At 45.5% G+C, this 13,111-nt stretch overlaps 2 protein-coding genes across 2 annotated transcripts in view; one reads left to right on the top strand and one right to left on the bottom strand.

The window, feature by feature from the left end:
• LOC118093577 (cytochrome P450 2J5-like) overlaps window positions 1–13,111 on the bottom strand; it is a 159,105-nt gene that overhangs the window by 82,542 nt on the left and 63,452 nt on the right. The window lies entirely within an intron of this gene.
• Window positions 1–13,111, top strand: part of LOC118093950 (cytochrome P450 2J6) — a 51,909-nt gene that overhangs the window by 1,141 nt on the left and 37,657 nt on the right. Inside the window, exons 2-5 of the mRNA XM_060274316.1 lie at window positions 3,296–3,458; window positions 6,253–6,402; window positions 10,238–10,398; window positions 10,923–11,096. Coding sequence (XP_060130299.1) covers window positions 3,296–3,458; window positions 6,253–6,402; window positions 10,238–10,398; window positions 10,923–11,096 — 648 coding nt within the window. The remainder of the gene's footprint in view (window positions 1–3,295; window positions 3,459–6,252; window positions 6,403–10,237; window positions 10,399–10,922; window positions 11,097–13,111) is intronic.

Genomic DNA, 13,111 nt, shown 5'->3' on the forward strand with positions numbered 1-13,111 from the left:
GTCTCCATGAGCTTCTCCTTGGTTCTTTTAGAATGGCAATGGCACCCAACTTAGAAGTGTCGGAGCTCAGCTCCTGTGAACTTCGACTGGTGTTTGGGAAGCCCTGGTAGTAGTTGTAGCCTGCATTGCAGATCCTGTGCTGAGCAAATGTTAGAGCAGATCAGACATGTAAAACCGGTAGACGGCGATTGACAGGTAGACCGTTGGGTAGTTCCTTATCAATCATGGCCAATCGCCACCCCCCACCCCTGTCGGTATTTTCTTCCATCTCTGCCACAGCCTGAAATCCCAAGGAATGCCTCCTGTCTTAGCGTTTTGTTCTGCATCGTGATGTAGCCTCCTAAAAAAAACAACTCTTGCAGCTCCCCCTAAAAACCCCTCAACAACTCTGGCAACTCCCCCCTAAAAAATAGTTCAACAACTTTGGGCAGTTCTCCCCCCCCCCACTTCCAGTTAGCCGTCACCTTCCACCTACCCACCCCATATATCAGGGGTAGGCAACCTAAGGCCTATGGCCCACAAGCAGCCCATGGAGGTCGTTTAACTGGCCCATGAGCTCCCCCCAAACCAAGCTGCCTGCTTGGCGAGTTCCCACGCACTGCACTAAACTGGCACAGCGCAGTGCGGGGACTTGCTTCTGCAGTGCCAGAAATCGCGTCTGCGCAGATGCCGGAAATCGCGGGCGCTCATGCACTGGGAGTAGACTCTTGGAGGTTGGACATGCCTGGAGTAGATTATCTTCAAGGCTCTCGCGTGCCCTTCTGGCTTGCACTCTTTATAAAGACTTGAGGAATGAGATTTTCACCCCTCTTTTATTGTCCATTCCGGGTCACCCAACCACTGCCACAGTGTCCTTTCTCTTGGCAGATCAACATGAGCAGGTGATAACAAAGGTTGCAAGGTTTTAACTGGGGCAATCAGAATAAGATCCACTATTTGATTATTGATTCCAAACCCTAAAATGTATTTTATATAATTACTTTTTTATTTCTATCCTTTGCATATTGTATTGTTGTTTTATTGCTATGGCCAATGGCTGACACAAATAAAGATTCATTCATTCATTCAAGGCTCTTTGCAACTCCATCACACGTTGTTGTCTCCTATTGTACTAATGTCCCACTTGTAACTTAATTTGGCACCTTCCAGCAAGCATCCTGCTTCTTGGGGAGAAGTCTCAAGCAATATGTGTCAAATTGATGGAACACGTGCAGAGGGTTCTGCTGAATGTGGTTACTTTTTGTCAACTGCCTTGAGGGTTTTTGACGATCAAGCTGTGTATACATTTTATGAAACAAAATGACTGTAAAAACAAACAAACCTCAAAGCAGTTTACAAAAAAAAAAAACAGAAAAATGAAGAATAATTCACAACCCTGCTTTAAAACATACAAAAATTTAAAGTTTAAAATCTTTGAGTTGGGGCATTGTTTAGCTGGTTTTGGTTTTGCTAGTATGGCTCCAATTGTCTAAAATGATTTAATTGTTCTTAACTGTTCTTAACTGTTCTTAACTTGTATGTTTTTAAACTCGGTGGTTTTGTGGGATGTGCCTGGGAAGAGAGGGTTGTCGCAGCATGTCACCAGCCCAGCATGTGGCAGGTTATACTCTGGACCTTGTTTTTTCAACTGGGCAGGAAGGGGGTGATCTGAAAGTGGGGGATATTGAAATCAGTCACTTGTCGTAGTCAAAACAAAATTTAAAAATTCCTTCCAATAGCACCTTAGAGATCAACTAAGTTTGTCATTGGTATGAGCTTTTGTGTGCATGCACACTTCTTCAGATACACTGAAAGAGAAGTCACCAGACCCTTATATATAGTGAGAGGCTGGGGGAGGGGTAATACCATAGCTGTCAAGTTCTCCCTTTTTTTAAGGGAAATTCCCTTATACTAAATAGGCTTCCTTGCAAGAAAAGGGAAAACTTGACAGCTATGGGTATTACTCAGAAGGGTGGTGGGGATGGGTGATTGGCTGATAGGTGTGGTAAACCTGTTGATGAATGTTAATGACTGCAATTGATCTTACAGTTAAAAGCAAGGGCTGAGATGGCTAAAAATAGCTTTATCATGTATAATGAGATAAGAATCCAATGTCTCTATTCAGACCAGGTCTCTCCATGGTTTTAAGTTTGGTTGTTGTTTAGTTGTTTAGTCATGTCCGCCTCTTCGTGACCCCATGGACCATAGCATGCCAGGCACTGCCTCCCGCAGTTTGGTCAGACTCATGTTCGTAGCTTCGAGAACACTGTCCAACCATCTCGTCCTCTGTCGTCCCCTTCTCCTTGTGCCCTCCTTGTGCTTCTCATGAGGTGGCCAAAGTACTGGAGCCTCAGCTTTTATAGCTTTTATAGAAGAAACATATACTTATAGACTGAAACAAAACATACTTCTAGGAGAAACTTGTATATTGAAACAATGATACATTTGATACATTTTCAAAGAAGATTATATAGAATCAGTGTTGAGAAGTAGTATTGAGATACATGTTTTTCTGAAATATCACAATGGTGTGCACCTTTATTAATACAAGAAATCATTTTTCATAACAAGAGCTATGTGGGGAGTTCCTGGGATTCTTTGGGGGAACTCATGTGCTTTAAATGTAGGGGGTGAGTGTGGCCTAGAAAATGCAGTCTACTATTCTACACTCCCAATACCCCTTTTCCACAGGCTAGTGGATGGTAATCAGGACAAGACATTTTCCACAATAATCTTGTAGCTTTCTTAAACTATTAACTTACTGTGTTTACTCAAGTCTAATGTGCCATCAAATCTAATGCGCACCTTAATTTTCACAACGGTAATTTGTCCAAAAAGGGTGAGCATTTGATTCAAGTAAATACGGTAGTTTCACAAACAAAGGGTGTGTCTGGCAGCTCTGCCTATCAAGGAACATTTGCAGTCATTCTGGTCCCATTAACCATCTCCTAGCTAAACTCCCAATTTCACTAGTGGACTGCTTGTCACTTAATGCACTGTTTTGCTGGTTGTGAAGAACCTTGTCAATATCACACACACACCCCTGTACTGTTCTAATTCTATGCAAGAGCAAGGCAGACAGGGACAGGAAGGGGGTGTTTGCTTCAGATGGGTGTTTGGAAGATGGAATGACCCAGAAGAATGAAGGGAAGGTGATAAAGCAAGCAATAGGAATCTGACAAGAACAGAAAACTAGAGGAGAGCTGCACACAGCCAGAAGCTGGAGCGATGAGAAAGGCTGTAGTAGTCAATGCATTAACTCGAATTGATCTGCTTGGTGTGATATTTCTCTTTTCTCTTTTAATCCAAATGGCAGATAGCAAAGCAATATGGAAATGTGTACTGTATATGGGGATCATATGTACCAGCAGTAGTACTATCTGGATACCAAACAGTGAAAGAAGGCCTTACAAACCATTTTGATGACCTGTCTGACCGACCAGTAACCCCATTTCTGAAAACTGCACTTAAAAAGAAGGGTAAGTTTTTGTGAGGAGTGATGGGTTTGAAAGTCCTTTTCTTCAGAAAAATCACCAAGCAAAAGAGAATAATGCTCTGAATGTTTCCATCGTCTGGAGTTTTCTCCAGCATAGGAGCTCTTGAAAGTAGCCATTGCACCACATTTGTCAGCGATGCCCGAAGGCACTGATATTACCACATCATCCTTTATATAGTCTCTTACATAAAAGCCAGAAGTCTACAAAAGTGATGCAAAAGTGGAAGACACAGATTATCAGGAGGTGAAGTTTTGCTTGCTTGAAAGGAAGAAGTGAGCAGAGTAAAGGAGCAGAGTAATGGCATGTGCATGAAGCTGGGGGGGGGTATAAAAGAATCTAGAGTAGGTGGTTGTAAGGAGGATAAGTAACTTATGGGTTCATTGTTAAAACTGTGTTTATAGAAGACAATCTTATTCGGCTACGAGTGATCGCCAAAGAAGAAAAAACAAAGGTAGTGTGGGACTTGTAACTTAAGTTATCCTTTGGGAAATGCCTGTGGAACACTGAGTTCTTGAACCTGGCAAAGCCCTATAGTAAAATCTGCATACATCCTGAACAGTGTTTATCTGCCCGTTTGCCAACTTGCCAAACCATCAAAGAAAACTGATGAAGTTTGGGCCAAGTTGCCTCAAAATGTCAGCCAAAAGGTGCAGCTAGGAGCCTTGAGCTGAGTGACATCCATGTGCTCCTAAAATATGTGGCTCCTGGTACTTTCAGATAGAATCTATGGATGATAGCTCAAGTCCAGCTTGAAAACATGTTGATGGAGAAACACCTGTTGCCTTCAGTGGCCAGGGCATGGGCTGCTAATTTAGAACAGAGGCACAAGATGTTCACAGGTCATCCCACTGAGGGCTCTCTCTCTCTGGAACATATAAGGTTGTAGTCAATATTAGGCATACTCATAGTAAAGCCACTGTTGCAGGGAACCAGGCAGAGGGCCTTCTCGGTAGTGGCACCCGCCCTGTAGCACGCCCTCCCATCAGGTGTCAAAGAGAAAAACAACTACCAGATTTTTAGAAGACATCTGAAGGTAGCCCTGTTTAGGGAGATTTTTAATGTTTAATAGATTATTGTATCTTATTTTTCTGTTGGAAGCCGCTCAAAGTGGCTGGGGGGCGCAGCCAGATGGGCGGGGTATAAATAATAAATTATTATTATTATTACTGAAATAAATGGGTGTGATGAACTTGGGTCTATTAATTTTAATGGGTCTGCTCTGAGAAACTGGATACAGCCAGTGCTATTTTTTCCTAGAAAAATGCCAAGGTTGCAGGTTTGATCCCGCATGGGACAGCTGCATATTCCTACATTGCAGGGGGTTGGACTAGACGATCCTCAGGATCCCTTCCAACTCTACAACTCTATGATTCTGTGATGTCCATGAACAAGTGAAGGCAATGGCCCACGCAAACTGGAGTTGGTAGGGCCAGGGTCTTGGATGGTAGGCCAAGAGAACCAAGGGGCAGATGCAGGGCCACAGTTGTTGTTGTTGTTGTTGTTGTTGTTGTTGTTGTTGTTGTTGTTGTTGTTGTTGTTGTTGTTGTTGTTTCTCTGAGCAGCTTCCAGGAAAAGATTGAAAATACATTAAAACATAAAATACATAAAATACATGTAGACTATACAAATTGCTTCAGAGAAGCCTTTGAGCAATTGACAGAGCTTTATTGTCAGGGATGGGTGCTGCATCTGGACAGCTGTAAGGCTGCACCTCAGTAATAATAATAATAATAATAATAATAATAATAATAATAATAATAATCTTATTGCAGTACCAAGTGGAACTCCCAGCCCACACAAAGCATGTTTAGTTGCTGGCCTCACCTTAGTGTTGCTGGACCTGTCCCCAATGAGCATACATCAAGGGTAGGTCAGATGTCAATTACATATGTACCGGTAGCAGTACTTGTCAGTACAAACAGGAGGCCCAGAGCTCCGCTCAGCCCTGTCAGTGAGCAGCCCTCCAGTTCCTGCTAGGGCAGCGATGGCAAACCTATGACACGTGTGTCAGACGTGACACACAGAGCCCTCACTGTTGGCACGCGCCCCATAGGCCCATTCGAGCTGTTGTTGTTGTTGTTGTTGTTTTCCCCCCATTTGTTCTCCCGCTCCTCCTACAGCTTGTGTCCACTACAGCTTGTCTCTGCTGTTAAAACCCGGATCCTTTTTTTGTTTGTTGTTGTTGCTGGTAGCCAGAGATTGGTTTTTTAACCCTTTCTGTGCTGTTTTTCTGGCGCTTTGACAGACTATGATTGGGTGTAACAGCATTCATTTTTTAACCCGTTCTGTGCTGGGTTTTTTGGCACTTTGGCAGACTATGTCGGTGCTGCGTGTTAGTTCCAGTGAAGGTATTATTCATCATTTATTTCTGTTCTCTTTCCCCCCCCCAAGGCTCAGCAGCTTTGGGGCACCCCCCCCAAAAAAAAAACCAAAGCAACTTTTGCACACACACCCCAAAAAACCTCCAAAACTTTGGTCAGCAGCTCCCCCCAAAAAGCTCAACAACTCTGAGCACTTTGTGATAAATAAGGGTTTTTTGGTTAGGTTAGGTTAAATAATTAGTTTTTGGTTTATTAAATACAGTTATATATTACAATTATACATTTTTGTTATTTAAACTATAAATATCGTGAAATTATGGTTATGCTCGGTTTTTTGGCGATTTTTGACACACCAAGCTCAAAAGGTTGCCCATCACTGGGTTAGGGGGACATGCCAGACAAAACACTTCTTTGTAACACTGTAACATTTTCTCATTGATTCTTGATTGTCTCAGGCATGGTATTTTCAAATGGTCGCATCTGGAAGCAGCACAGACGTTTTGGCGTGATTACTATGCGGAAGCTGGGGCTGGGGAAGAAAGGTATGGAGCACCAAATAGAAGAGGAGGCCATTGAGCTTGTGAAGATCTTTGCGCAGACGAAGGGTATGTGATATTGGATAATGACACTGGATAATGGTGATGGATTTAGTAAAAATCAAGCTTGATACCAAGCTCTGCCCTGTTTGCATGTTTATGAATGTTTGCAAGGTGATCAGCAATATTTAGCAGCACAGATTTTTTTTGTACGTAGCAGACAAAAAATAGCAAACCAAATGACAAATTTTCAAACATCCATTAATTGCACAACTCAGCTCCTTGCCAGCTCTGAATTGTTTTATTGAGGTGCTAATGGTGGCCATTAACATTCAGCAGCATTATTGGGGGGTTGGGTAGCTTCCCTTCTTCTTTCAGTAGCTGCTATCAGCTGGAAGGGAGAGAACAATAGGTGGGAAGTTGAGGTGATGTTTGTAGGGGGGAAACTAAGTGTAAGCAGAACTGGTGTGTGCTAACACTAGTGGGGAGGGGGACAAGATGTGGGAGAATCAGTTGAGGAAGGTTAAGGGGAAGCAGGAAACTGAGCAGAGCCAAGCTGCTATACTATTAAGCTCGAGGTATGGAGGTGAGAAAGGGCTTTCAAAGACTCAGCAACAGCCACCTCCAAGTCTTGCCAGCAGAGTCCCATGCATATTTACTCAAAAGTTCAATTAGCCTTATTTCCATGGGTGTACCCAGCGAGGGGCGGGGGGGCAGCTTCCCCCCCCCCAAGCAAAAAAAAATACCGTATTTTACGGACCATAACCCACACTTTTTCCCTCTGAAAACTGAAGGGGAAAAGTTGCTGCAGGTTATGAAAATCAGGCTGTTTTCGCCCCCTCCGCGGCTGTAGCCAGCAACAGGAACGTGGGGGGGGGGGAGGAGCAGCCTGAGCTGGGGGGGGGCGGACAGGAGCTCCATCCTTCCTTCCATCCTTCCTTCCCCCCTCTTTCTTTCTTCCTTTTTTCTCTCTCTCCCTCCTTCCCTTCTCTCTCTCTCTCTCACCCCTTCCTTCTTTCTTTCTTTCCTTCCTTCCTTCCTTCCTTCCTTCCTTCCTTCCTTCTTTCCTTCCTTCCTTCCTTCCTTCCTTCCTTCCTTCCTTCCTTCCTTCCTTCCTTCCTTCCTTCTCTCTCTCTCTCTCACCCACCCACCCACCCCTTCCTTCCTTCCTTCCTTCTCTTTCTTCCCTCCCTCCCTCCTTCCTTCCCTCTCTCTTCCCCTCTCTTGCCTTCCCCCCCAGTTTTGATCCTGGATACGCCCCTGCTTATTTCCAGATAAATTTGCACAGTATTGGACCCCAAAAACATTTTGGATAAGAGGCTAGCTGTTTCTTAGCATTTTTAAAAATTAATTTTTTCGCAAAATGCAAGAGCAAGCTGAGTTAATAAGCATTTTACAAGCTTCGTACAAAATCAGTTCCTTCAAGGGCATTTCAAGAAAAAGAAAACATGGATGTTGGTGATCTGACATTAAGTAAAAGCGAAACAAAAGAAGTGCCATGGTCAGATCACTTTCTGGTGCAACTGGACTTCTCCGCAACCCTTCCCCTCTGCAGGGAGGTGGGACCGATTCGGATGGTCCGCCCCCACTACTTAATGGATCCAATTGGCTTCCAGAGAGTGGTAGGGGATGTTTTATCCCATGTCGATGGCCTTTCAGCTGATTCCCTGGTGGCCCGCTGGAATGCGGAGTTAACCAGCGCTATTGACTGTCTGGCTCCGAAGCGCCCTCTCAGATTGCATGGAGCCCGGACAGCCCCGTGGTTTTCCCCGGCGCTGAGGGCGATGAAACAGTCGTTGAGACGGCTAGAGCGCCGGTGGCGGAAAACTCATTTTGAATCAGACCGGACATGGGCTAGAGCTCAACTTCGAGCCTACCAAGTGGCAATGGCGACGGCGAAGAGGACCTTCTTCACCGTCTCCATCGCATCTGCAGAAAACAGCAGCAGGAGACTCTTCCAGGTGGTTTGCAATTTAGCGGAACCACCTGCTCCATCCGGGCCCAGTACGGGCCACAGGATCTCCTGCAATGATTTTGCAAAGTTTTTTGCAGATAAAGTCGCTCAGATTCGGGAAGAGGTAGACTCCACCATGGGAGCAGGGCCAGGGCGGGGGAATGCTAGAGTCCTGTCTAGTCAAGTTTTGTGGGATCAATTTCAATCTGTTACCTCTGAGGATGTGGACAGGCTGCTTGGACGAGTGAAACCAACCACCTGTCTCCTTGATCCTTGCCCATCCTGGCTTATAAAAGCTAGCCGGGAAGGGCTGGGCGATGGGCTTCGCGGGTTGGTAAATGCTTCTCTCCATGAGGGAGCCTTCCCAGACCCGCTGAAAGAGGCGGTTATTAAACCGCTTCTTAAAAAACCATCTTTAGATCCGGCCAATATGGCCAACTATCGCCCAGTCTCAAATCTTCCATTCTTGGGCAAGGTGATTGAGCGAGTGGTTGCTGAACAACTCCAGGCACGCCTGGAAGAAGCGGACCATTTGGATCCCTTCCAGTCAGGATTCAGGCCTCATCATGGGACTGAAACTGCCTTGGTCACACTGGTCGATGATCTCTGGCGGGCTAGGGACAAAGGTAAGAGCTGTTTCCTTGTTCTGCTGGATCTCTCAGCGGCTTTTGACACCATCGACCATAACATCCTTCTGGACCGTCTAGAGGGGTTGGGAGCTGGGGGCACCGTCATGCAGTGGTTCCACTCCTTCCTCCTGGGCCGTGTTCAGAAAGTGGTGGTGGGGGATGAGTGTTCAGACCCCTGGGCTCTCACTTGCGGGGTGCCTCAGGGTTCTGTCCTCTCCCCCAAGCTTTTTAACATCTACATGCAGCCGCTGGGAGAGATCATCAGGGGGTTTGGGCTGGGTGTCCATCAGTATGCTGATGATACGCAGCTCTACCTCTCTTTTAAATCAGAACCAGTGAAGGCAGTGAAGGTCCTGTGTGAGTGCTTGGAGGCGGTTGGAGGATGGATGGCGGCTAACAGATTGAGATTGAATCCTGACAAGACAGAAGTACTGTTTGTGGGGGACAGGAGGCGGGCGGGTGTGGAGGACTCCCTGGTCCTGAATGGGGTAACTATGCCCCTGAAAGACCAGGTGCGCAGCCTGGGAGTCATTTTAGACTCACAGCTGTCCATGGAGGCACAGGTCAACTCTGTGTCCAAGGCAGCTGTTTATCAGCTCCATCTGGTACGCAGGCTGAGTCCCTACCTACCCACTGACTGTCTCTCCAGAGTGGTGCATGCTCTAGTTATCTCTCGCTTGGACTACTGCAATGCGCTCTACGTGGGGCTACCTTTGAAGGTGACCCGGAAACTACAACTAATCCAGAATGCGGCAGCTAGACTGGTGACTGGGAGCAGCCGCCGAGACCACATAACACTGGTCCTGAAAGACCTACATTGACTCCCAGTACGTTTCCGAGCACAATTCAAAGTGTTGGTGTTGACCTTTAAAGCCCTAAATGGCCTCAGTCCGGTATACCTGAAGGAGCGTCTCCACCCCCATCGTTCTGCCCGGACACTGAGGTCCAGCTCCGAGGGCCTTCTGGCGGTTCCCTCACTACGAGAAGCCAAGTTACAGGGAACCAGGCAGAGGGCCTTCTCGGTAGTGGCACCCACCCTGTGGAATGCCCTCCCACTAGAGGTCAAAGAGAACAACAATTACCAGACCTTTAGAAGGCATCTCAAGGCAGCCCTGTTTAGGGAAGCTTTTAATGTGTGATGGATTTCTGTATTTTAATGTTTGATGGATTTCTGTATTTTAGAATTTCTGTTTTGTTGGAAGCCGCCCAGAGTGGCTGGGGGAACCCAGCCAGATGGGCAGGGTATAAATAAATTATTATTATTATTATTATTATTATTATTATTAGCCTCATCAAAATTTGGAAATAACTTCATTTGCAGGACAGCCACTTGATCCATCACTGCCCATCACAAATGCAGTTTCCAATTTAATATGCGTTTTGGCTTTTGGATACCGATTTTCCCTCGAAGACGAAAAGTTCCAAAAAATGATAGAAGGTGTTGATTTTTGCTTAAAACATGGAGGTTCCATAATTCATTGTGTGAGTAATCTTGTTCTTTCCTGATGGGTGTCAGAGAGGCCTTCACCACCATAAGCATTCACAGAACTATTTTGGTACTACTCTTAAAGTAGTACGTCCTAAAGGGATTCAAAGGAGACTTGCTAAGCATTGGACTAATCATCTCAACTCAAACACCAGAAAACCAGGCTCAAATAAGGATAGTAGTGAGTATTAAGGGAGGTAGAAGTTAGCAGGTGCAGAAGCCTACTAAATAAGATTAACCTACAGATATTTTTGCCTTGGACTTCATCAGTTTTTGGAATGTGGGCCTAGGTAGGCAGAAAAAAATCCCCCCATCCCATTTTAGAGAGTTTGGCTTAGGGCAATGGGGTGTTTTCATCTGTGCTCACTATCACACAAGTGTACCTACCTCTCAGGTTGTTTTGAAAATAGTGGGCGAGGGAGATATATCACACTGAACCCCTTGGAGAAAATGTGAGATTAAAATGTATTACTAGACCAAATCATGAGAGTGACAGGTTTTGTTTTCTTCTCCCCTGCAGCTGTATGAACTCTTCCCATGGTTGATGAAACATCTCCCAGGACCTCACAATAAGGCATTATCTTCCATAGAAATAGTACATTCATTTGCAAAGGAAGAGGTAGAAAAGCATAGAAAGCAACAAAAGGATGAGCCACAGGATTTCATTGATTTCTATCTACTTCAAATTGAGAAAGTAAGTATCCAATAATAGCTCAAGACCAGGGGTCCCCAAACTAAGGCCCAGGGGCCGGATGCGGCCCAATCGCCTTCTAAATCCGGCCCACGGACAATCTAGGAATCAGCATGTTTTTACATGAGTAGAATGTGTCATTTTATTTAAAATGCATCTCTGGGTTACTTGTGGGGCATAGGAATTCGTTCATATTATTTTTCAAAATATAGTCCGGCCCCCCACAAGGTCTGAGGGACAGTGGACCGGCCCCCTGCTGAAAAAGTTTGCTGACTCCTGCTCAAGACAGTTTAGTGCCTGAAACGGAGCAAACTCGGTTGGATTTAGCAGAAGTCCAACACCAGGAACAGTCTTGCTGCACCATTCAGACACACATTCCTGGTCCATCTATGAATTCTGAAGGCAGAATCATAATTCAAAATGACCTTAACAGATTGGAAAAACTGGGCCCAAATTAACAAAATGAATTTTAATAGGGATAAATGTAAGGTTCTGTATGCGATGTGATCGTGATTATGGAGCCCAGCTCCCATACTTCTGAGGATTAGTGTCTGTTCCACACATAATTCTGTTCTACAACAATGGAAAAAGATCTGTTACATGCCACCACAATCTCCACAGCATAGCTGCCAAGTTACCCCTTTTTTTAAGGGATTTTCCCTTATGCTGAATAGGCTTCCTCGCGAGAAAAGGGAAAACTTGGCAGCTATGCTCCACAGCAGTGCGAGAGTCCAGGGGTCTGGGACTTTACCCAGGGTCTGTGCATCCTTTGGAAATGTGGCACAGTGGAGACTGTGGTATCTTTATGATATATGGTTTATTTACACATATATACAGCCTGAGTCTGCCATGAAGAGGTTCAGAGCATTCACACCTGTCATAGAGGGTGTGTTGCGACTGCTCTAGAGTAACGACTCTCCAGACCTATGCCTTTTCATGCTTTTATTGAGTGCAGGCTATTTACAGTGCTAGAGCTATACAGGATACATCCTCTTAGTCTGACCCAGAACCCTGGAATGGCGCTTCCCGCGTTTTCTTCCAACATAAGAGTCGGGGCACCCCAAATCTCCTCCCGCGTTTCCTCCTGCGTAATTCCGGAACCGGAGGGAAAAAGGGTCTCCTTTCCATGTTTTCCTTCTCCCCCTCTTCCCCCCCTCTCTCTTCCTGTCCCACGTGCAGCAGGGGCTCTCCTATGCTGCCAGAGCCCTGTCTCCTTCTTCCTCCTTCCTCACTGGACTCTTCCCCCTCCCCCGCTGACGCTACTGCTGGTGGAAGAGCTGCAGATGATGCCACTATCTTTGCACCATCAACCCAAAATACCGTATTTTTCGCTCCATAACACACAGTTTTTTCCTCCTCAAGAGTAAGGAGAAATCTCTGTGTGTGTTATGGAGCAAATGCCATGGCTCCAGCAGCCGCTGCAAATGGGAGCAGAGGGCTGCCTCTGCTGCCGGAGCCATTTAGAAACAGGGAGAGGGGTGTTGATAGCCAAGCTGATCAGAAAGCCAGTCGTGTAACAGTGTAACAGTGTGGCAAAGAGGTGAGGGGAACTATTAGAGATAAAATGGCGATAGAGTCACAGACAGTATGACTAAGCAGAAAGAGTGCTAGAGAACGGGGAAGTGACGAGACGTACATTGTCAGGAACGTCGGATAGTTAAAGGGATACAACATAACCAAGGAGAGATAAGATCGACAGTCAGCGGCTACAACAAAGCCTGCTTCTCCAGTGTTCTACCTTCGTTTAACAAGCAAGTGCGACATCGTGTGTCCGAATAGAGGCATGCCACAGGATAATAAGAAGCTAGAGAAAGTGAAGAAATTAAATGCCGAGACTACACAACAAAGAAGAACTTCATTAACCAATCACGAAATGGAACTTAAAGAGCTGATTCTGAGCCTAAGGAGTGATATAAGCGAAATAAAACAGGACTTAGCAGAAATTAAGTCTGAGATGAACGAGAGGGTGAAAACCTTGGAAGATAAGGTGGAAAAGATCGAAGAGAAATATGAAACCA

The sequence above is a fragment of the Zootoca vivipara genome, chromosome 5 (genome assembly GCF_963506605.1).
Source record: "Zootoca vivipara chromosome 5, rZooViv1.1, whole genome shotgun sequence".
Lineage (NCBI taxonomy): Eukaryota > Metazoa > Chordata > Lepidosauria > Squamata > Lacertidae > Zootoca > Zootoca vivipara.